Consider the following 25,385-nt stretch of genomic DNA (forward strand, 5'->3'; position numbering starts at 1 on the left):
CCAGCGAGGTCCAGAGTGCCCAGACAGTAGTAGTGTAGTGGTGTCTGATCTGAATCTCATGCCACAACGAATCTAGGGACCTAAACCCGGGTAAGCCCTTAAGTACCCTAGGGAAGGGGTTGGGAAGATTCAGGGGAAACTCCCAGGGGAGGGTCTGGACAGAGGGGAGGTTACTCCTATGTCCTTTGATACAGTTTTGTGCCAGAGCGGGAGCCAATGGCTCCCAGAACTGCTTTGAACTGGACTATGCATGGGGACACCAAGTGTACTCCTCATGCAGACTTTCTGGCACTGGCAAGCGCACCCACCCGGTCCCAATACACTAAAAGCTGTCTGGGAGGTGGTCACACCTCCCCGTGACAGGATGCCTATTGTTCCACATTCCTCTGCTTGAGCTCAGCAGCAGGAGGGCAGAAATGTGTCTCTGGTCGGCAGCAACCATTTTGTGCAGTCCGGGTCTGGAAGACTGGTACTGGGAACACCAAGAGCCTAACGGAGGGCTTTTCTAGGTCTTGGAATCATACCAACATGTATGATACCAAACATGATAGGATTCGTTGCAGCCATTTTCAAGATGGTCATCACGTAATTACTCAGTGTCCCTCTATATAGTATATGGCTGCTTCACTGACAACCCAGGAGAATGGCCTCCATAGACTGCAGGGGCGTCCTTCTCATGCAGGGGCACCCTCTCACTTAGAACAAAGCACCCTACCTTCATGATTGCAAAAACCTGCTATAGGGGTGACTTATAGGTTTTAAGTGCAGTGACCGTTAGATATAGTAAACCTATATCTTTAGTAAGTGGTGCACGCACCAACTTACACAGGCTACACTGGCAGGCCTGTAGTTCCATTTCCGATGGTCTCCCATGGGTGGCATAATGCATGCTTCAGCCCATGGGAGACCTTTGGGGTACCTATGCCCTGTGTACCTTCGTACCATATATTAGGGACTGATAGGTGGACCCCAGTATCCATTCTAGAGTGTACCTAAGTACTCAACACAACAATTTAGGGAGAAGCAGATAGACTAGTTATAACACAGCTTAGCACTAGACAGAAAGTGGGGCTAACCATAGAAGTAGATCCAACTTTCCTACAGTCTGTTTTCAGCATTGTCAAGTTCTAATCTAAAGAAGTATTTTTTTTATTTTAGAATACTTTTGTTATAGGTATTGCTGGACTTTCTTAGCAGGTTGAGTAGAGGGTAAGAAGGATGATGTCTCCAATTCCATTCAGTTGGTCTCAATTTTCGTCTTTCTTCATTAAGAGCTCCATTGAACCACAGGTTTTTGTCTTTGTCTGGTTTTCTTTTGAGTTTTGTTGGGGCTAAGTGGTCAATTAGTTTGGTCATCGTAGAGTTGTAGTGATCCGTGAGTTCATTGATGTTGGCATGTTATTAGGAGGAAGAAGTTCTTTTTCGCAGTGGGTAGGTAGATTGTTCCATTTAAGGTTTTTTGTGTCTCTACCCGAATGCCTGGGCTCAATTTGTTGTGAGGAAGGTTTCATTTTTGTGGCGGGTATTTGGAAGGTAATAATATGATGGTCTGACCAGTTGCATGGGATGATTGAGATAGATTCAACCCTCTTTTCTTTGGAGATGATCCAGTCAAGTGTAGCACCTTTGAATGAGATGGAAGTGAGCAGGCTTGGATCAGGGAATGGTCTGCTCGGAAGGTTTTGATAGCATTGACCTGCTTACCTAAAGGGTCTTCCCAGTGAAGATTAAAATCCCCAAGGAATATGTCATTAGAGTGATGGGTCGAGTTTATGGTAAAATATATAAAGTTTGTAAGGATGATTATCTGAGGATTTTATGGAGAGCCCTAGGTATTCACAAGATTCAAGGGGTTCGGAGTGAAACTTCAAGATAAGGATGTTGGATCGATGTATACAAGTGATGCCTCCACCCGTTTTGTGTGGTCTGTCTAGTTTTATAATGTTGTAGTTGGGGGTACAAGAAGGTCTAGGCATTGGGAACATGATTCAGAGAGCCATGATTCAGTTAAGATGTTTAAGTCCACATTTCGGTTCAGGATGAGGTCCGTGATGTCAGATACGTGTTTCATTGCTGAGCTGCAGTTGAATAGGAGGCAGGAGATCGGATTCGATGTGTTTCCCAGAGTAAGGTCACGATGTTCAGGGATTATGGTTACTCTTTGTAGGTTATTAGGGTTCATCTTTCTGGTATTCCACTGTGAGGTCCTATTTGGATTGATGGTGACTTGGCGAATCGTGAATTCATCCTAATTGGTGAGGAGACATGGAGTTGACTCGTAGGATAGTAGTAAGGTTTGGATTTTAGCGTCAGTTGAGTAGATAAGGTGTTTGCGTGTACAGTATTGCCGGTTTGGCAGAGGCAACGGAATAGCATTTTAGCTTGCTGTTGGCTGAGGTTAATGATTTTTGGAAATGGTTGAGTTTAGAGAGAAAATATTCTGAGAGGTGAAAGATATTCTTAATTTCTGAGACAACGTTTTGAAGGTTCCGGTATGTCATGCCCGTATGGGTTTTTAGTGTGTCTAGTTCAATTGGGTATGAGGGAGATGGAAGGAGCGGAGTGCAAGGAAGGCTGTGGTTAGGATTGCTGGGAGGTTCTATAACTGTGTCCGCAGTGTGATAGGTCAGTATGGTAGGGATAATGGTGGTTCTGGATGAGTGGGGTAGACCTGGATGAGAGTTTTTTTTACTATTTGCTACAAGGGCCTCATTACTGTGTGCTCCATGGGAGGTCAAAGAACGGTTAAGGGTGGGGTAGCTGGTTCTGAGATGGGGCTAGGAGCATTGTAAGGAATTGAAGAGGGTCGCAAGTTGTGTTCTACGGGTGGTGTGTTGCTGATGCTTCTTTCAGTGGTTCTAGCCAAGGGTGTGAGTTGCTGCGACTCTAGAGAGATAGTGAAATCTGTCTGATCTAAGTGGTCTATGGGTTGTGTGTTGGTGTGAGAAGTATCCCCGATATGAAGTGTATGATGGGAGCAGTTGTAGATGTGAACTTTTAGTGCGGTCAAATATTTGTCGAATTGTTCTAAATCCCTATTGGCTGCTTCTATAAGAGCATTGCCATTTTTGTAGGAGGTTATGTTCAGATTAGCTCAAAGGTTTTGTGAAGGTGCTGTCATAATCTTAGTTCCATATCAAATTAATCTTATCCTTGATAATAAGTAACTTAGAAAAGGTAGTGCCCCATTTAGCCAGTTTCCTAGTGAAAAATATGATGTCATTAATAATTACGCCTTTATTTATGTTGAAGGAGGGGTCAACAAACTGAGTGTCAGGGTTTTTTTCTGAGAAGGTTGTATTTGAAGATTTTGGTAGCATTTCTAGAGAGATTGGAGGGGTATAGGATAGAATAGGAGTTACTTTGTGCTGGTTTCATAGTTTCTCCCGCCATGATTGAAGAGAAGACTCTAACTACTCTGACCGTAGGTATTTAAGATGGCAGGCTTCGGGAGGTAGAGCATTAAATGTGTAGGGTAGGCTGCGAGGTAGACCGGAAGACAGAGAATAGCTAAAAAAAAACGGGAACGTGCGAATGTAATCACAAGGGCCAATTATATCGGGTGGTTGAAAATCATTCTAACATGTCTGCTACTTGTAGGAAGCACACCCAGGTGACCCAAACAACTTTAGACTAATTACAATTGGAAATTTCCTGGGCAAACTGATAGAAAGAGCATCACTCACTCAGATGTCACAAATCATTAAAGACAACTCCATACTTTCCAACCTCCAAACAGGATTCTGTCCAGGGAAGAGGCACAAAATCTGCCTGCATTGTCATCTGGAATGACCTTAAAACAACAGTAGGCTGGAACAGGGTCGCTGCACTACTTCACTTGGACCTTTCAGCTGCTTTCGACAAAGTTGATCATAACAATCTAATCCAAAGACTCTCCATACAAGGGACTATTCTCGACTAGATCACATCCTACCTTCAAAACAGAACAAATGTCATCCATACTCCCCCTTTATAACCCAAACCATCCTTAACAAAAGCAGGGGTCCCTCAAGGCTTGGGGAGAGGATGTGGCCTAGCGGCTAGGGCTGTCTACCTCGAATATGAGGAACCGGGTGCGAGTTTCTGCAACGATGCTCAACATCCTGTGATTCTGGGCAAATCACTTAATCTCCCTGTGCCTAACAAAAAAAAGGAATGTGCCAGTCTGTAACTGGTGCTCATGTAAAGAGCTCTGAAACCTTTGGGTAAAGTATGCGCTATATAAAATGCCAGAAGAAAAAAGGCTCCATCATCTAACCGATGCTTTTTAACATCTTCGTGAAGTAATTACCAGAAATGATCAATGGATTTCAGCTCACATGGTATAACTACGCAAATGACACACAAATACTTCTTAAACTGGAAAGGCCCAAAGACATTGCAAACACAAAAATCTTCAGTTGCCTCAGAGCCATTGATCGGTGGAAAACATGGAGCCATCTCATAAAGAATGTGTCCAAAACTGACCTACTCACATGTGGCAATTGGAAAAACTATGACCCACTCTCTGCCTGGGCTGACTATTGGGGACCACCTCCTAAAGTATCCAACAAAGTAAGAAACCTTGGTAATACCATGGACTACAAGCTATCAATGAATGCCTAAGTGAATAAGTTAGCAAGATCAAGCTTCATTGCTATGAAAACTCTACAACGCATCTTCCCCCACCTAGGATTTCCTCACAAGGTCCAAGCTACTATCTCTCTTGTACTGTCTAAACGTGATTATGCCAATGGCCTCTAAAATGGATCAGCTTTATCAACTATGAAAAGACTACAGCGGATTCCTAACTCTGCTGCTAAACTACTCCACTTCTAAAGCCATAAGCCGATATGTCCCCTGGCTTGAGGGCCCTACATTGGCTACCTGTTGCCAGAAGTTCCACCTTCAAGCAACGTTGTATCACCCACAAAGCAATACATGTAACTGAACCACTTTTTATCAGGAATAAACTCACCAAATACATACATCAAAGGAACCCTCCACTCTAGATTGGCACCTCGCCTCAAAACCCCAGCATACAAGTAAAAAAAACATAGGTGGTATGCATTTCTCTGTTCAAGCAGTTCAAGCAGCCAAACTATGGAAGCCGTTACCCCCAAGCACAAGATTCACGGATAACTATCTTATCTTCAGAACACTACTCAGGAGTTGGCTTGTTCCTAAATGGCCACCATACTCAAAACACAAATGCACAGCATTTTCCGGTGTATGTTTAACATGTATAATTTGATTATATGTATGTATTATGATATGTCTATTTCTTTGAACAAATATACATACTACTTATAGCTTAAAAATATATAGATGTTCTTCAAGGTCTGCTTAACAAATGAATCTACTACTTATGGTTAGAGTATATATGAGTGTATGTATGTATATATATATATATATATATATATATATATATATATATAATCTATGCTGAATATGTATATTTGTCACTGCATAGATCACACATGAGGTATTTGCTTATATACTTTATTTATTTTAGTCTACCAAAATGTGTGATGTTATAGAAGTTATTTGATTAGATGCTTATGGGTCTGTGTTTTATTTTATCTATCATAATGGGTAAATATGATCATAACAATTGTATCTATAAGTGTTGCACTACTGAAATATTGGGGAAAATATTGAAAGAAAATAAACAAAACATAAATAAATAAAACAAACTGCATAACATTTCCAAAAAAAACTAAATAATACTACAAATACACAAAAAAATAGCTTTATGTACAGCAGCACTCGAAAGTCTGAGTTTCTAATTATTTAGCCATACATGCACATATGGGACTTTATATAATTCCATTTTATATCTAGTATTTTCCATATACATGTATACCTTTCTATGTAGTTATGTATCTATATATTTATTACTTTACTCCTACTGTACAAGCGAATAAGAAACCTCAACTCTCTCAAAGTCACTGCTCTCTGTCTCATCTATACCTCTTTCAATATACCCTCTATCTCCACTGCCTGACTCATCCCAAAAGCCAATGTACTACTATTATCTCTCAATAACCCTTTTTAGAATCTTCCCTCCTCCAGCCCTCCTTTGGCTCATCCCCAACCTCCTTTTACTTCTATCTCCTTAATACGCCTTTCTGAACTCTTCCTTCCTCTTTCCCTCCCTTGACTCACCCACAATATCATTTAACTACTATGATCTCCCAAATAACACTTTCTAGACTCTTCCCCACTCTATCCCTTCTTTATCCTACTACATCCAACAGACTCCCATGTCCACTACTCGAATGAACAACTTAGATTTTCCTATACTAATCCATTTTGGGTTCCAGAGTAGCACGCCACTCGCCAAAAAACACTTCAACACCTCGCATGGGGTAGTAAGCGCTACATAAATATAATTACAATTAGAATGTTCATGTTTGTCAGCCTCCCAGTAACCGTCTCAATAAATGGCCAAATTTGGGTAGACGTTTAAAGACTTTGTTCTAAAAAAAAAAAAGATAAAGTTTCAAATTCACTAAAACAAAAGTGCAATAAAATTGGAATTTAAACAAAGCTTAAGAGTTAAAGTTATGCTATTCTGCAGATTTAATTTTTAGGTCTTACTAAAACAAGTGTTAAAATTTCGGTCACAAATGATAGACTAGAAAGAAGGAGACTCAATAAGACCTTGTCACGAGACAGGAAGTGTAAATGCAACATTTGACATCGTGAGAATCTCTTAATTTAGCACTCGCTCTTGTGGCTATGTGTGTTTTTAAATACTGAAATGATTCTTTTTTTAATAGTGTTTCCAGAGTGCCCGTCTATATTAACAAGAAACAACTACTTTGGTGTTTACAGTCTATGTTAATCTGCCAAAACTTGGGGCAGTTTGTACAAAAAAACTGGCCACAAATTGCGACCAATATTATTGTAAGCAATAAATAATTTTGCAAACCGATTTATATAGCAACATGTTGGGTCTTAAATTCCAAATCCTAGTGAGTCGTAATCTGAACTACCTCATAATTATTAGGGAGGTAGGGCGCAAACTGCGACTCAGTATGATTGGCGGCCATCACAAGGATGGTGTCCTACTAGGGTTTAAACAAAAAAAAGTTTGCTTTTTTCCAAGGTTTGTTTGAGAGTTTGGCCCCTGATCCACCACCTATTCCCTAACATGTATTTTTAATTCACAATGAGAATGCATTATCAGTCACCCTAGCGCCATTTAGTCACAAAACATGGCTACTGATCATAACGATTCTGTATTTTGAAGGGACAACTACAACATGTCTTTTCCAAATGCCGATTCAGGATGGCGTTTGCTTCGTGTCGGCGTTTCTGCGGCATTTGCTAAGGTGTGCCGAGTTCCTTCCGAGACTCTGAGATTCGGCGCTGTACGCAGGAAATGTAAGCACGGCTACAGGATCCTTTTGCCGTTTGTGCTAATACGTTTGAACAACGGACAAGCTCGGAGGTATTTAATCTGTCAGACTTTGGGATTAAATTACGACCGCTGCTACTCCCGTTTCTCCTCACCTTTTCCTATTCGCTGCCCGCCGTATTATATTCTCTGCAGCCTTCTATGCTCGCTGCTCCTTCGCAGTCCCCCCCGCCGCCGCAGCCTTTGGATATTTGGCAGCAGCCGCAGTGTGGGTAGGACTACATGTCCCAGCATACCTAGCAACAGACAGTGGAATCACGGATCAGCTGCTGCGGCAATTGCTCATCATCACCTGAACTCCTGCTATCCCGGAGAGGACATTTGCCGAGGTTGTGTCATCATCTGCTGTTGTGGGGGCAAGTAGAGCGCAACGCACGGGACTCCAGTGTCCAGGAGTCCGTGCGAAGTATCATCTGCGCTGAGGCCCGCCCACACGCCCACCAGCCCCATAAAACGCCTACCGGTTCCCGCAGCGTGGGACGATCAAAGGGCGGGCCGTCCGAGGCCGAAGGAGGTCGGGCCGGGCCACGTCACTCATCTGGACTCGTCTCATGTACTGCAGGCTGACCGACACGTCCCCGCAGGGGACACAGATAAGAGGGCGGCCACCGTAGTGCCACAGGAAGGCACACGGGGCAGCCCAGCTCTTTAGGACCCGGGGGGTCCCACGCGTCACGTCCTTCCTGTGGTGGGCGGGGGAGAGTATATATTCCTCCCCCGCCCACCGAGCGGCCTCTTTGTCTGCTGTCCCCTCACCCTGACGCCGTTTGCTGACCGCGCGAGCCCGTGGCCTGGTCGGGCGTCGGAGTGCCGTGTTTCGCTGTTTTCTTTCTTTGCGGTGAGTCGGACAGTTGTAGGCTTTGTGTTAGTGATTCCTTGCCGTCAGGTGAGGGGACAGTGGGGGTCCGTCGGTCTAGCGTGGGTGTGGACCCCGGTGCACGGCCTCGGTATTGTGGGGTCGTGGTGTGGACTCGCGTAGCATTAGATCGTGCATCGCACAGAGAGGCCATGTATTTGTAACTTTCGGCTCACTTCAGGGGAACGAGCACGTTATGTTTTCCGGGTCGTGTGAAGGTGCAGACAGTAAGTTTAGGACTTAGTGAGCAGTTGTTTCCATCGCGCTAAAAGCGCGGGATAAGTCGACTCTTTGTCCTTCGAGGGGGTGTGCTGAGGAAGCATCAGGAGCGGACCTAAAGTGTTTTCATGTTGCGTGCGGCTTCCATCACAGTCAGAGTTGCCTGGGGCAGACCCAGGTGTTACGACTTGTCCGAGCCTTGCTTTTAACCCTCAGCCCATTGCGTCCTGGGACGTGTAGTGTGGGAGACTGTGATACCGTGCCTGGTGCCAGCGATGGGGCGCAGCGTAGGTTGTGTCGGTATTTACAAGGAGCTTTCCTCGCCCCTTGAAAGTCTTGTGAATGTTTTATGGTTGAAGCGCCTTCACCCTCCGGGTAATCTCTGTGCGGTATCTTTGTCGGTGGGGGAATTGGCGCGAATGCGGCTATATGTCCGCCACGTCACTCATCTGGACTCGTCTCATGTACTGTATGGTACTTAGTGGGTCTCAAATTATATAAAAATCACAGAGTGTAATTCTGCTTACAAGCTCCACAGTGTTAGTGGGTTAGTTATAGTCCTACTGGTGTAGGAAAAGTTTGCTACTGCATGGGTAAACGAAAGACTATGGATGGTGGCGGGGGTCAACGAGGCAGCTAAGCGCCCAAAGCAGTGTAAAAAGAAAAAAGCGAAGGTAGCGCCCAAGCATGCCGCTATGAACTGTGTTATGGATCGAATTGATGCCATTGTGGATGACTGTCAAGAAATATTGACAGACGGCTTGGGGTCTTCAGAGGTGTCGGGCTCTATTACGGGGGCGGGGGGCCGAAAGCCTGTCATTCATGAGACTGAAGGCCCATCTTTTATAATCCCGGAAATGTTTCGATCTCAAGTCAAACCGCCCGCGGCCAGACCCCTCATTCAAACTACTTCATCCCCATCGCAAGGTCAAGAAGGGCGTTTGGAGGGGAAAAGGGAGAGTGATAAAACCCCATCTATAATTGCAATCAACACTGACCCTATTCCCTGCTCTAACAGATACATGGTATTAGCAGAGATCGGGTCTGAGGAGAACAACACCAATCCTATGTGTGAAAATAACTCTCCCCTAAGCATTGTTATAGATGATGGCGATGTCGTTACCAGCACTTTAGAACGCCCTGAAACGATCAGCGATTTGGCTAAATTAGTCTCCTTACTTAGGGACGAAATTGTGGCCATGAAAAAACTAATTATTAATTTAACTACAGCCACAATACCAAATCCTGTTGTCTCTTGGTCCCAAGTAGTAGCCTCTGAAAATACAGTCGCAGCTTATCCAACCAAACTGAAGCAAGGTCCCCCTCCATTAGTAGGGAAAAGTGACTTTATGAGTAGCAAAGTTCCCCAGATTCGTTCTGTAAACATCCCCACAGCTATTAGTAAAAAGACTCCCGGTCCTGCGAGGGAAAACAAGCAAGCAAAGCAGCCCGGCTCTAGTATGCAGAAGGGCCCCAGTGGAGGCAGGGGATTGATAGGGGTTTCCCAACCAAATGAGATAAAACAGACGATAGGAGCATCCCAACCTAGCACCCCCAAAATTCAAAACCAAGGGTCTCTAAACTCTAATTTAGGGCCAGGCAGGGGCCATGCTTAAACTAGGGGTAATTTCCCTACAAATAAAATATTTATGACTAATGTCCCTAAGCAAGAAAGGAGGGCTGATAGTTTCAGGGAAGGGGTGGACTCCCTGACGAACAAGGCCATTCATTGGCTACGATACGTCAGGGGGTGTAGATCGGTTATAAGGGACGATATAGTCAAAGCAAGGAGAATGAGTTACCCTGGGGCTGCTCATGATGTCATCGAACTAACCCTGCCCTTGGATGATATAGCTGAGAATTTATTTCAGCTGGAATTTAGATCTAGACCTCCCCCCACTCGGGTATACAGTTGAGGAAGATGCCCCCTTTTCCGTTTTCAGTGGCTCCTGCTATGTCCCTAGGAGAAAACAGGCATAGGATTAGCAACTCTAGGCTTGATTCCATTGACTGACTACCAAGTAACGGAGCAGGGGACAGAATTGTATATTTGGGGTCCAGTGGTGGAGATCGGGGTTTAAACTGTAGTTTGGTCGAAGGGATTAACCTCATGGAACTGACGAGAGCCTGCCCTGTTAATGATGTTGTACCCCGGGACACTGTTGGGGTGGTTTCTGGTGATTCTAACCCCCTCCCAAATATGGGCCTGGAACCCCTAAATGTAAAGGGCCCAAGTATTCATGCCCCAGCCATCCCAGTACTGCTGTGTGAAACCAGTAGGAAAGGAGGAAGCATGGTATCATGGCATTTAGCTGGACTGGGCCCTAGATTACTATCTCCAGAATGGGTTTCTTTTATAAACGACTTTGACCTTTGAATTTTTCAAGAGACCTGGGTCTGTGAACCTCAGTTCCTCCTGGGTTTCTTGAAGTTTTTTGTGCCGGCCCTTAAGGGTCCCAAGGGTCGCCCGAAAGGGGGGTTAACTATCTGGGCACGGCAAGCACTCTTTGATAGAGTGATAGAGCTTCCGACTGGTAGTAGTGACATTCAGTTGATCAGGATTACTTTGGGTTCAGGGGGCACATTAGACATCTACAATCTGTATGTTAAAGGGGCAGGTAGTGGGAAATCCCAGGTTCTGACCGCCTTACACCACCTGATTGATACCCAGTCATTTGAGAATAACATAATAAAAGCAGGTGACCTAAATATGACCTTCGAGCCCCTCACTGTAGATGACTGGTATCCAGGGGAAGATGATGATTCCCTGTGGGGGATCCCCAAACTGGACCTTAAACCTGTTAACAAATGGACAGATAGCATAATACAGATTAATGCATTATGTAGCGAAAGAGGGCTCAGAGCCTTAAAAGGAAGAACTGCGAGTGACAGTCAAGGTGCAAACACTTTTGATAACGGCCGCTCACAAAGTAGGATCGAATATGCTATCTGCAGCATGGCAATCTGGCATCAGATGAAGGACATGAAGGTAGTGGGTAGGCAAGAGAGTGACCACAACCCCCTATGTATTACTCACCTCCTATGGGGTGGAGACCCAGAGGGGCTAAGCAATTGTGAGGAGGCCCTGGCTGAGATCGTCCCAACTAACGATATGAGGCGGGTGAGGTGGGCGCAAATTGCGATCAAAAGCGAGGTGCTAGAGAGCATTAGCGAGGAACTAGACAAAACTACTCTTGCCCTAGAAGCCACCTTGATGGGCGGAACAGAGAATATAAATGACCTGAAAGAAATTACTAATTTATATGCTAACTTCTTTGAAACTATAAAGGGGCATTTCTATAGGGTAGCTTCCAAATCCGTAGGTAACACCAAACGCCCCAAAAGAAGGGGGTGGTAGAACGAGGCTTGCAGATCTGCAGGAACATCCCTAGGAACAGCTATTAAAAGTAGAGTTTCATCTGCTGTCAGGGATGCAAGACAGGAGTATAAGACGTGTATACTTACGGCTAAGAAGCAATGGGACGAGCAACACTGGCAAGCTCTCAGAATTGCCAGTACTGCTAAGGATTCTAGACTGTTTTGGAGCATTGTCAAGTGGGGGAAAGGAGGCCAACTAACTTTGTATCACAGAGTAGTTGGATAGAATACTTTGGTCCCCAATACACTTGCCGTCCTGAGGATAAGACTAGAGAAGCTGCTGTTAATATTGTATTCTCTGCCCCTCCCTTTAATAAGAGCGATGTAGGAATGGCCCTTGACTCAGTTTCGCGGGGGAAAGCACCCGGACCCGACGGGGTCCCAGCGGATGTTTTTCTTCATGATAAAGTCCGATGGGGCCGGTATATAGTGAAGTTGGCTAATGCTGTGGCGCTAGGGGCCCCTGTACCAAAGTCGTGGCAAGGGGCTGTTATAATTCCCGTGCACAAGAAAGGCGATAAAACATTGCCTGGGAACTATAGGCCTATTAGCCTAATACACACGGTACAAAAGGTGATAGGGAAAATGACCCTAGACAAAATAATGATCTGGGTAGAAGAAGAAAAAATCCTGTCTCCTTTTCAAGCAGGCTTTCGTAAGCTAACTAGCACCACAGATCAGATATTTCGCTTCACTTTACTTCATTGGAAGACGGTCCTGCTAGGGAAAGGTAGCCTCTATGCTGCTTTTATCGATTTACGAGCAGCATTTGACTTAGTTCCTCGGTCCCAGCTGTGGGAAGTCTTAAGCCAGATGGGTATGCCGCTGGAAATCTTATCATTAGTGATGAGGCTGCATGAGTCAAACCATGCAAAAATCCAGTGGGGGGGGGGCACGGGCAGGTCACTACCGAATTCCCAGTTGAGCGTGGAGTCCGACAGGGATGCGCCATTGCCCCCACGCTCTTCTCTCTGTATATCAACGGGGTAGTGGAGCATATGCTGTTAGGATCTGTAGATGCCCCCACCTTGGCTGGAGTGAAGATCCCGATCCTATTATTTGCAGACGATACGATTATAGTTTCCAAAACCCCTAGTGGCCTACAGAGTGCTCTGAAGATCTTCGAGGGTTTTTTAAATGACCGCGGGCTTGCAGTTAATGTAACAAAGACAAAGCTCATGGTCTTTAATCCCCATACCAGCTTTAAAGGGGAACTTTTTTATGGATGGCCAAAAAGTGGAAATGGTGTCGGACTTGGTCTACTGGTTAATTGGGGGAAACACATAGAAATGGCAGCTCTTAAATTCCGCCAAAATGCAGGCGCTATAACTGTTGAGCATAGGAAATCTTTGACAAAGCCAATACAGCCAGCACTCCAAGTGTATGAGGCAAAAACCCTCAGCTCAGCTCTTTACGGAGCTGAAATCTGGGGCTATGACAACTTAGTCTCATTAACACTTGTTGAAAATAAATGTCTGTGAAATTTTGTCGGTCTCCCCAAAAGTACACCCATGAAGCCTTTGCGCTATGAATTAGGTAGGAAAGCACTTTCGGACATGGCCAGATTACGACCTATAATATACTGGCGTCGTATCTGGGTCACCCCCGAACTTGCGCAGTATGCCCAGGGTTTCGTGGATTTAATTAAAACCGACATATTTCATAAGATTAGCTGGTTGAAGGAATTGTCCAAAACACTGGTTATAATGGGCATGAAGGGGCTGTGGGAGAACCCCGAGACATCCCAGTTCCCATCCAAAGAGGCTCTAAAAGCCAAGTACTGGGAAATGGTAGCCTATCAGAAATGGAATGATGCTGACCCTTCCTCTATGGAAGGTCGTTTCCTGGAAGTGAAAGTCTCTCCCAGTTTGGAGTCCTACTGGGATGACATTACAAAGCCTGGGGATCGGAAACTTTATTTCCAGCTCAGAGTGGGGTCACTCCCAATTAGATCATTAACAGGCAGATGGGCTGAAGCCAATTCCAATGTTTGTCCGACATGTAAAAATGGTCCTGAGACCATTGCCCATCTACTTTTTGTCTGTAGGGCCTACTCAATGCCACGAAGAGTTTGGTTAAGAGCAATGTGCAAACTGCTAGGCACTAGGGACAGCAAGGTGGCCCAAAGATTAATTTGCACTAGCACTTTGCCCGTCATTTCAGTGGCAGCTGCCAAATTCTTGGGGTGGGCATTGGCAATTAGAAGGAAATTTGTATCCTCAGCTGTGACCAATTTTATTTCTGTTCTTATGAGAGTCATTTTGCGATTTTATGTGCCTTGCTTGTTTTATTGCTGTTTTTTAATATTTGTCCATCAAAATGCTTTGTACATCTATTTTTAGAAAAATTGCTCTTTTTTTCTACTTTTAAATTGTGCCATATCTATTGTAGCTTGTAAATGTATTGTACATAGAACAAATCTGTTGTGCTTATATGAGTTTTTATCTCGAATAAAGCAAATTTGACTGACTGTATGAGGTCACAGCCCCATTTTAGGAGTTAGTAAAAGTTTACAGATTGCTAACATGAGATTCTTATAAAAGAAAAAGCATTGTTTTCAGTTGTAAACTCCGAATCAAGTGCTTTAGACCGCATACACATGCTTAGTGCATCTGGCCCTTAGTGCGATACAAATAGCTCAGTGGGTGGAATCTTTGTAACTTCCTACTCTAAGAATGTGAAAAAGAGCTCATTATTTACAGTGTATCTGCATAACCTAAACACAATGGCAGCATTGCAGTATTTACAGATTGAGTCAGCTGCCACCACTCCTTGCTACAAACAGCGCAGTGTTTAAAGTCTTGCAGTGATAGTGACAAGCCAGACATGTTGGCTTGGTCGCTGCTTGGTACCTAGTGCAAGTGATACTAAATTCAGCTCGTATTCCAGGGTGTTTGAAAAACCTTTCGCCTACTCAACTATAGTAGCACTGAAGAATAAAATACAAGAGTTCCTAATACAGACGATCAAACTGCCCATCGATGCAGATGGACAAAACTATCAAGGAGAAAGAAACAATGTCCCAATTTCATGGCAATGAACGCACACTGTAAAATTTTTGACTTTGAGAAACATTAGAGCTGAGTAAGGCAGTAGAGCCATAATTGGTCTTGAAGAACCCTACACGTTTCGCCAACACTCACCTGAAGAAGCCCTTGCAACCTTCACAGGACATGACGTGAAAGTGGTAACCAGTGGCTTTGTCTCCGCATACAGTGCACAGTTTCTCCTCTCCCTCGGGGTCGGTGTCCTCATTCTCGCTGGACTGGCAGCTGGGCGGCGGCGTACTAAGATTGCTGCTGCTGAAGCTGTCCTCATCAGAGGGCCGGTACATGACCAGCATTCAATCCTTCCGCCAATCAGCAATTGGATGGGAGCCGTCTTCCTAGGAAAGGATGCATACCGAAAGATGAGACACACAACACAACTGGTTTATTGCACCAAACATACACCAAATGTAGTGGCATGGCAGTATGAGATCTTCATGCATCCATAGCACCTCGAAGACGATCCTCCAGCCACTAGCTATCACTCTGCAGCAAGCAGCTCCTCCATCTCATCACTAGCACTGTTTCCTAATAGTTGCTGGAACATGGCGGCAATGTGAATCTCCCATGTAAGCCCCCATCATGTCACTTCAGTAGGTCCCTGGCTGCTCAACGCTGCTGCAGGACATTGCACCAAAACAATCTATCTTAGGAAGAGTTGTCAACTCCCCCAAGCCAGGAGATCAGTTATTTTCACTTTTGCATCTTTAACGTAACTTGCAGCCCTTCCTTGAAGGCGCAAGGACAGGTCTTCCAGAGCTGGGCTGTCCCATCACTGAGGCACATGACTCAGATTGTGTCACCGTGCATGCAGCAGTGTGTGGTCACTTAGAAGATTGGACATCTTTTATGTAATTATTGTCTGCTCATCTGTGGCGAACAAGGCCTTTCCACTGTTCCACAAAACGTCTTGGTAAATGAGTTCCTCACCAAAAAAATGGGTTAAAACATGAAACACTATCATTTTGAGTAACAGCGAGTACCGTTCTTACAGTGTACCCCTCTGTGTGCAATAATGTATTCAGTCTAGTGCAACACAGTACCCTTCCAGAGTAACTGTCGTTCCTGCGGGTGCAACAATGAATTCCTGCCAGGAGAATTGTTGCCCGTCTGGCTGCACAAGCGGACAACTCCTACTCCTAGACTGGTTCACCTTATATTGCAAACTTTCCAAGTTCAAGAGTGGAAAACTGGGGCTTGGGTCACCATCTCTCTAACAGCTTGTGTTTGAGGAGACCAAGTCACATCAGTGGGAACTCCTGCCCTTTATAGACCTGTGATGAGTTATTGTCTGAAGAATTCTTTCCTTGTGTCAGGAAAACGCTAGACTCTTTTGGGGGTTCATAGTGCATTAAAGTATGAAGAAAGATGGACTCAGACTTGCATCATCTAAGTTTAGCTGCACTAAAAGATGACATCCTTGCATCAGCTTCAAGTGTGGGCCGACCTTCTGCCTAAAACATTGGGCTCTTCTGGCCCCTTCAACGGGCCTCATCAGCCGCAACAGTTGGTTTATTGGGCTGCAACATTGACCTTCCACCCATATCTGTTATTTTACCTCCATTAAGACCCCAGATTCAAGGCACGCCTTCTTTGATGCAAACAGCAGAATTCTCCTCTATATAAAGCGCAGGAGCTAAAATACACGACTTCTTCGTATCAATGCTCCTTGGCGTTGCGTCAACACTCTAGTGAGAGTTGATAAGCCCAAAGGTAAACACAGCAATCTCAGAGGAGAAACTGTTGATTCACAGAGGGAGGAAAAGGGTCACCATGATGGGTTGCTAGGTTCATGAAAGAAGGATCCTCGATTAGAGCTAAGGCGTTGCAGGCGATTTCTTACACATTCGTGGTTTGATACAGTCTCATAAAGGGGTGCAGTAACCTGCTTCACAATATTATGACTCCTGGACACTGTTGCCAATACCCTGCACAAGCGCAGGTGCGCAGATCTAGCACACCAAACGCTGCGCATATGAATTTACAATTACTAGATTTGCTTCTTTTGAGAAATAGAAACTCTTGACTTCAGAGACAAATCCCTTAAGGACGGGACAATCTCTGGTTACTTCTGTTACACTCAGACATCTTTTTTTTATTATTTCGTGTTACTGGCTTTCTATTTGCTGGCTTTATTTGCTTTAGGCTGTCCAGCTCAAATTAGTCCCTCCTGTTGCCCAAACCTTGTTTACTGCATTCTTTAACGAACTTGCTTTCTGTTAACAGGCCTTTAAATCTTGTCTTATGTTGTCACATTTGATGTACATTCAGAGACAGACATCAAATTTTAGACAGTGTCTTCCAGAGAGCTTGGTGTTTATTTTTCTTTCTTCTGACTTCAAAGTGAGAATATTGATGTGCCAATCATGCTGGCTACTGGGAGTCCGCTTGAGGAAGACTGTACTATGTCTTTTCCCCCTAGGACACTACAAAATTTAAATGTCTGTAAATGGCCTGTACTGATAAATAAATCAATACATTGCATGATGACATTTCCACACATTATCCTTTGTGTGCCGTATACTTTTTTCAGTAAAACTGTATGTAAGAGCATATGTAATGGTTATTTCAATTAAAATGTGTTCTCTGTAATGGCAGTGTGCTACCATACCATGCATGCTCCGAGTTACCCCATTCCACTCTACTCTGCTGCCACTCCACTCCACACATCAGCACTCTACTCTGCACTACTCCACTCCACACTGCATCACTACACTCTTATTTGCGCCACCCCACTCTACACATTTCCATTCTACACCACTCCACTCTATGCCAATGTACTCTACCCCACACTACTCTACTATGCATTACTGCACTCTTCGCCACTGCATTCTACACCACTTCATGCCACTTCACTTTATACCACCCTACTCTGCAACACTGGACACTATGCCACTGCACTCTATGCTAATGCACTCTACTATGTACCACTCCACTGTAAACCACTCTAATCTACTCTGCACCACTGCCCTCTACTCTGAAACAATCTACTGCACTCAGCACCACTCCACACTACACTGCACCACTTCACTTTACGCCAATCCACTCTACATCACTTTACTCAAAACCACTGTAATCTACACCACTGCACTTTACCCTACTCTAAACAACTAAACTCTATGTGAATTAACTGTGAACCACTTTACTCAAAACCAATACACCTTACGCAGCTCTACCTATGCCAACTACTTTGCACTACTGCACTTCATGCCACTATACTCTACAACATTCTACTCTATGTCACTGCACTCTACGCCACTCTATTCTACTCTGCACCACTCTACTCTGAAACATTCCACTCTACTGCTTCTGCACTCTACGCCACTGCACTATACGGCACTGCCCTCCACACCACTCTACTTCTCTTTGCACTTCTGCACTACTCTACTCTATGCCAATGCACTCACTTCCACTCTATTATGCATCACTCCACTCTATGCTCCAGGATTCTATCCTGCACCACTCCACTCTATGCCACTTCACTCTAAGTCAATTTACTCTGCAACACTGCTCTCTCCGCCACTGAAGTCTATGCCACACTACTCTGCATCACACCACTCTATGCCACTGTACTCTACCCCAATCCACTCTAAGCCACTCTAATTTACTCTGCACCACTGCACTCTACGACATTTTACTCTATACCACTGCACTGTATGCCACTTCACTATACTCTGAAACAATCTACTCTACGCCTCTGCAGTCTACACCACTCTATTCCACTCTGCGCCACTCCACTCTGTACCACTTCATGCTACACAACTCTATTCTTCACCACTTCACTCTAAACAAATGCTCCCTACACCACTTTACTCAAAACAAATACACTGTACGTCACTGCACTCTATGCCAATCTGCTCCGCACAATAGTACGTTACACCACTTCATTCTAGGCCACTCTACTACACTCCACTCTATGATACTTTACTCCTTTCAACTCCTTTCAACTCCGTTCCAGACACTCTTCTCCACTCTATGCTACTCCACTCTACTCCACACCATTCTACAACACTACTCTTCAGCGCTCTATGCAACTCCCTCTATGCCACTCATGCCACTTTACTTCACTCTATTGTATGAGACACTACTCCACTCTATGCCACTCCACTCTATACCAATCTACTCCACTTTACAACACTCTACTCAAAACCATCTACACCAATCCACTTTACTCTACACCACCCACGACGCTCTACTGAACTTGTACTCTATTCTATGCCACTCAACTCCATGCCCCCAATCTACACACTCTACTCTCTCCACAACACTATACACTACTCCATGACACTCCACTTCACTCCTCTCCATGCTACCCACCTCTACTGTGTGTCACTTTATGCCAGTCCATAACACTCCACTCTACTCTACTCTACTCCACTTTACAACACTCCACTCCACACCACTCTCCTTTACCCCACTAACATTGAGCCATCCTGAACAGCAGCCACTCTGGTGTACAATATTGTTAAAACATATTGGCAAAACCAATAGCTCTTGCATTGGCGAGACCTATTGGCTTTGCCAATGCCGGTTTCAATTATCTGTTCACTGAATGTAATGATAGAGAAATAAAACAAAGCTTCACAAAATGAATTGAATAAAAATGGAGGCAAAATATTGTGTCCCATCAAATTAAATATGGAAAGCAATGCTTACATGTCTACCAAATGGAGCGCCCAGCCGGTAAGACGCTCCCTGTTGTTAATGACACCTTTAGCCAGCCAGTGAGCCAAATGCACTCTGAAAGTTCTACTACTGGTTACCAGTAGAAGTGTGGGGTTAAAAATCTCAACATGATGAGTTATGTTGGACGGCTTAGACTGGCCTCATGGAAAATTGGGAAGTGTCTATTGAACTGGTCTGACAAGCCAGTGTGGACCGGCTTGGGAGTCTAATCTGGGCCAGTTTTTCAGGGTGTACCAAAATGTATTCGTTTGGTCAGCAGTTCTTTTTTAGAGGGACAAAGACAGGAATTCAACACATGCTAAGGGTGGGGAGATCGAACTTGTGACATGCGCAGCTTAGTACTTTATTCCACAGTTACGTCGAATGCCACAGATTTTTCATTTTGCAGTGTGACAGCACTTCTGTGGGTTTAATGGCAGCAGCTTGCCATGTCAACTGCTTTTCACAGTTAATCTTGAATACAACCACACGTAGAACAATGACAAATAAACCAAAGGACTGATGGAACCCTTTAAATCTAGTACTGAAATGTTACAATACATCCCAACTAAATTCACAGGCGAGATATATGCCTAAGAAATATATTTCTTGGATGTAAAGATCACATTATATCTAAATATGCTCAAGGCTTCTTTGTACACCAAAATCACAAACTGTAACCTACTATACTTCACTGGCCATCTTGAATAATTGTGAGTATGGTCGGAGGACCATTCCTAGTTTGCTTGAAGTTGGTGGGTTTGCGGACCCTTGGAAAACAGACTGTTTGCACACGTTTTGCCAGGCCACCTCTTGAATTTGGTCTACTCTTGAAAAAGCCTGGGCTAGAGCCTCTCTTCTTGTTTTGGTACAGTCTCGGACTGTCTTGATTTTGATGCAGTCTACGGGCTGCTTCTTGGAATTATTTTTCGTTGTGTGCGTTATTTATTTTGTGTGAAAGGGGAGTGTGTATTATGTTAAGATGCCTTGCCTGAGTAAATTATGGTGTTTGTGGTGCCGCTCTTGTTCTGCTGAAACTCGGCTAGAGGAGAGACAACCTGCACCTCTGGAAGGCACCCGGAACTTTGATATGTATACTAAGCACGGCATTGGCCCTGGTATGTTTAGTACATTATGGCACAATTATGCGAGGGACAATGCTGAGCTTCAGTAGCCACAGAAAGGTACCTTTGATGAACAAAAATCGATTTATTTGCAGGATAAATTGTTTTCCAGAAGAAGTAGGCAGTCAGTGTTTGATTCCCTTTAGGTATGGCAGAAGGAAGTTAGGAAGAGGCGCATGTGGGCAGAGAATGAGGTCCGGAGAGGGAAAATGCAAACAGTAACTCAGTAAGCAGTAGCCTACGACAGAAAAAAAATAGAGAAAGGTATAGAATGTGCTGATAGGAAGTTGCGATTGCAATGTGATAAGTCCTATGTTGCCCGAGAGGTAGATGATGCCTTTATGGAGGAGCTATTAGAAGATCGACCTCCACCTCCCTACGCCCCACAGAGAATATATCTTGTTATTCTGATATCTCAGTCTTTTGCCCCTTCTGCTGTTGCATCTGGCCCTTCGGTCTCGGACCCGACTGCTCCAGTTATGGCCAGACTGTTTCCTCCCTGGCTCCAAAGGTTGTGGGTACAGTAGCTGCAGGCCTTCCCGCTGTGTCTGCTGCCCCCTCCCATCTTTCTCCCCCTTCGACACAGCCGTTACTAACGTCGGTGCCTATTCCTTCATCCATTGTGTCCCTCAGATGTTTCCTCCCCAACATCGTTGGGTGTTGGGACGCCGATGCGTGGGTCGGACGAAGGAAATTGGGCAGTTGCACGGGAGTGAATGGGTTGAGTATTCATTCGATCTGATGTGGGAAATGAAGAGAAAAAGATGGTAGCTGATCAGGCTGCACACTGGGCACAGAATCCAATTTACAGCGTAGAGGACGTGGTGAGTGTGGTGAAAGATTTTGAGCCTTTCGTACAGCATGCACTTAAGAACATGTCAGCCACATTGATAGGGTTGTGGGAACAGTGTTTTGGTGGAGGGGCACCCCAAGTAGTTTATGCCATTGGTGACCGGGTATATGCTGCTGACATGGCCCCTAATGATGTTTTTAGTAATGTTGTGACGTTGATTGGTTACCGAGGTAGGTTACACCAGAAAACGCCAACGACAGTGTCCCAATTCCCAATGGGAGAGGTGCATCCTATTTTTCATCCTGAGATCCCGGAGAAGTAATGCACAGGATGTTATTGTTCAGCAGCGGGTGGAGGCTCGTTTTCAGGAACAATGGGTTTACACTCCTTGGAAAAGGAGTGAGGTGTTAGCTCTTAAGGGTCAGCTGCCGGACCCACGGAAAAACCCCACTGCATATAACAAAGAATTAACTGAGGCCGCCTCGTTAACAGTGATGACGCTGGCAGATATTGAGATGTTTTTTGGGTTGTTGGTACCAGTGGACATATGGAGACAGGTGCATACGCAGGACCACGTTGTGGAGTTGGGTGGCACATGGAATGAGATCAGAGCATGGGATCAGGAGCGTAAGCCTGTTGAAAAGCCTAAGGCTAACATATTAGCTTTGCTGAGTCGTATCATTACTTACATGCATTCCCTCATTCCACCCAAACGAGTCGATTGGGTTAAGTTGGCAGCATGTCGTCAGAAGAAGGATGAAAGTGTGTCCGATTTTTTCACTCGGTTTGAAGGGGTGTTCCGGGATTTTAGTGGACTTATTGGCAGAGGGAGGTGTCCGGTTGTTCGTTAACAATTTTGTTACAAATCTGCTTCCCGCGGTTGTGGCTCAGTTGCAGGCTTCTGAGAGCACCTGGACTGCCTCCTTCCCTTCAGTGATATTGAGTATGGCTCAGTACTATGAGCATAGGGAAAGTAAAGAGAAGGAAAAGGTGGAGAAGAAGAATAAGGAGTTGAAGATCAAGGTACTAATGCAGCAGGGGTCCGGCAAGGGACGTGGCACTGGTCCGGCTCAGTGGTCACGTGGCACTGGTAGAAGTGGCATACCTGTGGGGCCAAACCAGTGTGGGTATTGTAAAAAGGAGCGACACTGGCAGAGTGAGTGTCTGGAGTTGTTGCAGAAAGTCGCCGCTCCCAGAGGTCGGGGTTCTGTTGGATGGGGTCATGGTGAGAGTGGTCGTGATGAGGTCCAGGCTGGTGCATCCCCGTGGGGTCGATCTAACCAGAACTATTTTGGTGATCCCAGGGAGGCAATACTATCACGACTATTATGATTTGGACGAGGTGACAGGGATGTCCTATAGCTAGGACAGACAGGGACAGGGTGAGGGACCAGTCCAAATACATGTAGATCAGCGTGGTCCTTATGTCACAGCGGATTGGCATGGTTCGGCACAAAAAATCTTGGTGGATACAGGTGCAATGAATAGCTCGGTTTCTCGTTCATAGGTTCCCGGGGCAGTACCGGTTTTGACCCACATGTAAATGTAAAATGTAAGCCAATATTTATACCGCGCAACTGTCACTCCAAGGAGCATCTAGGCGCCTATACTGACCAGGAAGATCTAAGACACTGGTCAGACTGCTTTCAAGGTCCAGCCATGGACGTTCACACTAGTGCTCTGGCGCAGGTATCAGGGAGATTAAAGATCCAGGTTTTCAGTGCCTTTCGAAACTCTGATTCTGGTTCCATGGCACGCAGATGTAGGGGGAGTTTATTCCATGTCTTTGTCCCTAGCACAGGCAAGGATTTGCCACCTCTCGAACTGAGTCTGAAGGCAGGAACAGACAACAGATTAGCATTGGAGTACCTCAAGGCACGCAAAGGATGGTACCGTGAGAACCTCCTTTGAATGTACTTTGGTCCCCGAGAGTGGAAGGCTCTAAAGGAAATTAGCAGGATCTTAAAAAGGACCCGTTTAATTACTGGTAGCCAGTGCAGGGTGTTTAATGCGGCAGATGCAGAGGATTTCTTTGGCCATTTCAGCACCAGCCTGGCCGCTGCGTGTTGCACCATCTGCAACCTGTACATGACCGCCTTATTAGTTCCCGCATATAAGCTATTGCAATAGTCAAGTCTCGAAGTTACGAGAGCGACTGCTACCATTTTCCTGGCTGACAAAGGAAGTAGGTCAAAGAATTTTCTTAGTCCCTTGATGACATTAAAGCAGGTGCCTGCTACCGCTAATGCCTGTTGTTTGAAGGACAGAGCGGAATCAAACTTGATACCTAAATTACATGCCGTATTGGTTGTATGCGGCGGTACCTCTGCATTCTCCAGCCACCATAGCTTGGGTACAAAGTTGTTTTGCGGGCCCATTAACATAATTTCAGTTTTGCCCGTGTTACATTTTAAATGGTTCTTCCCCATCCAGTCAAATGTCGCCGTCAGGCACCGTTTAACCTTTGCTTTGACCATTGTTGTTGCAGAAAGTCGCCATTGGCCCTTTTACTGTGGGCTCGCCCTTTTTATTGACAAAGAACTGCGGAGAGAATTTAATGGGAATAGATTTGTTGAAAAGGTTGCATGGTACGATTTCATATTCTCCAGATAATGGTTTTTTTAATGACCCTAGGACCAAAGGTAGCTAGTAAAAAGCAGTGTTTTTCAAAAGATGCGCCGCTTCCTGCCAAATTTGAAGATGTACTACCCACCTTGTGGGCAACCGAAGATACAGATGTAGGGTTGTTGCAGATACCACCAGTCTCTGTTACGGTCAAGAAAAATGCTGTGCTACCTCGTGTCCCCCAGTACAGAATACCGCAGGTGGGGGAACGGGCTTTGTTGCAGATTATACAGGATCTGATCAAATCGGAGGTGGTTGAAGAGACATTAGCGAATGTGTGTAATAGCCCTATTCCCCCCATCTTTAAAAAGGCACCCTTGGATTTCTCTGATGCTCATCCTGCTGTCTATCGTTTTGTAATTGATTTGCAGTAAATTAACAAAATAGTGATCCCTCAGTTTCTGGTGGTCCCCAACATTACTGCTCTCTTAACAATGATCCCTTCCACCACTAAATTATTTTCTGCAATTGATCTGAAAAGTGCTTTCTTTAGCATCCCCATTCACCCGGATAGCCGGCACCTTTTTGGTTTTGCATTGGCTGGAAGGAGCTTCCAATTCTGCAAGCTCCTCAGGGGTATACTGAAAGTCCTAGTATATGTAGTCAAGCCTTGAAAAGTCAGTTGGATTCCCTCTCCCTTCCCTCAGGTAATGTATTACTCCAATACGTGAGCGACCTTCTGGTGGCCTCCGATACTAAAGAAGGTTGCAAGGATGCTACAGTCAGATTATTACAGCATTCGGCACAGCATGAACATAAAGTGTCCCTTTCGAAGCAAGCGCAGAAACGGAGGTGAAGATAGCCACATACTGGTACTTGACCCCTCCCGCCTCCATCAAATAGATCCTGCACAAGAAGGTAAATGCTGGAGATGCCTCAAAGAGAGTGGCACACTCACACATATACTGTGGGATTGTACGAAGTTGTCACGATTCTGGGAAGAGGTACTTACGGACATTGATGTGTACTTCTCCACACAGTTACCTAGATTTCCATTGTACACTGTGTTGGGACTACCAAATCCACTCACCTATCCACTCCGATCCTGAGGAGGTAGGCAAATCACATTAGCACCCCGAGCAGCACATCAAGTAATTCTAGCGTGTTGGGGTACTGACAGAATACCACACAGGTTAGACTGGCTAAATAGGATCTGGGGTCTACTGGGTATGGAACACATGTACTCAGCATTGAGCCCAGGGTACGAAACATTTAGGGACATATGGGGACCGTTCTTTGCCTTTCTACAACAAGAATTCACTGAGATCACATA

The 25,385-nt window shown here is 45.0% G+C and overlaps 1 protein-coding gene across 6 annotated transcripts in view; it reads right to left on the minus strand.

Moving 5' to 3' along the window:
* The window catches only part of NR1I3 (nuclear receptor subfamily 1 group I member 3), a 908,808-nt gene that overhangs the window by 635,629 nt on the left and 247,794 nt on the right, over positions 1–25,385 (minus strand). For 3 of the 6 annotated variants that reach the window (XM_078671479.1, XM_078671481.1, XM_078671480.1), the window contains exon 2: positions 15,002–15,285. In XM_078671479.1, coding sequence (XP_078527605.1) covers positions 15,002–15,201 — 200 coding nt within the window. In that variant the 5' untranslated portion in view covers positions 15,202–15,285. Of the gene's footprint in view, positions 1–15,001; positions 15,286–25,385 lie in introns of those variants that run through there. The other 3 variants (XM_078671477.1, XM_078671478.1, XM_078671482.1) reach the window with 2 other exon arrangements.

This window comes from Lissotriton helveticus, chromosome 12, assembly GCF_964261635.1.
Source record: "Lissotriton helveticus chromosome 12, aLisHel1.1, whole genome shotgun sequence".
Taxonomy (NCBI): domain Eukaryota; kingdom Metazoa; phylum Chordata; class Amphibia; order Caudata; family Salamandridae; genus Lissotriton; species Lissotriton helveticus.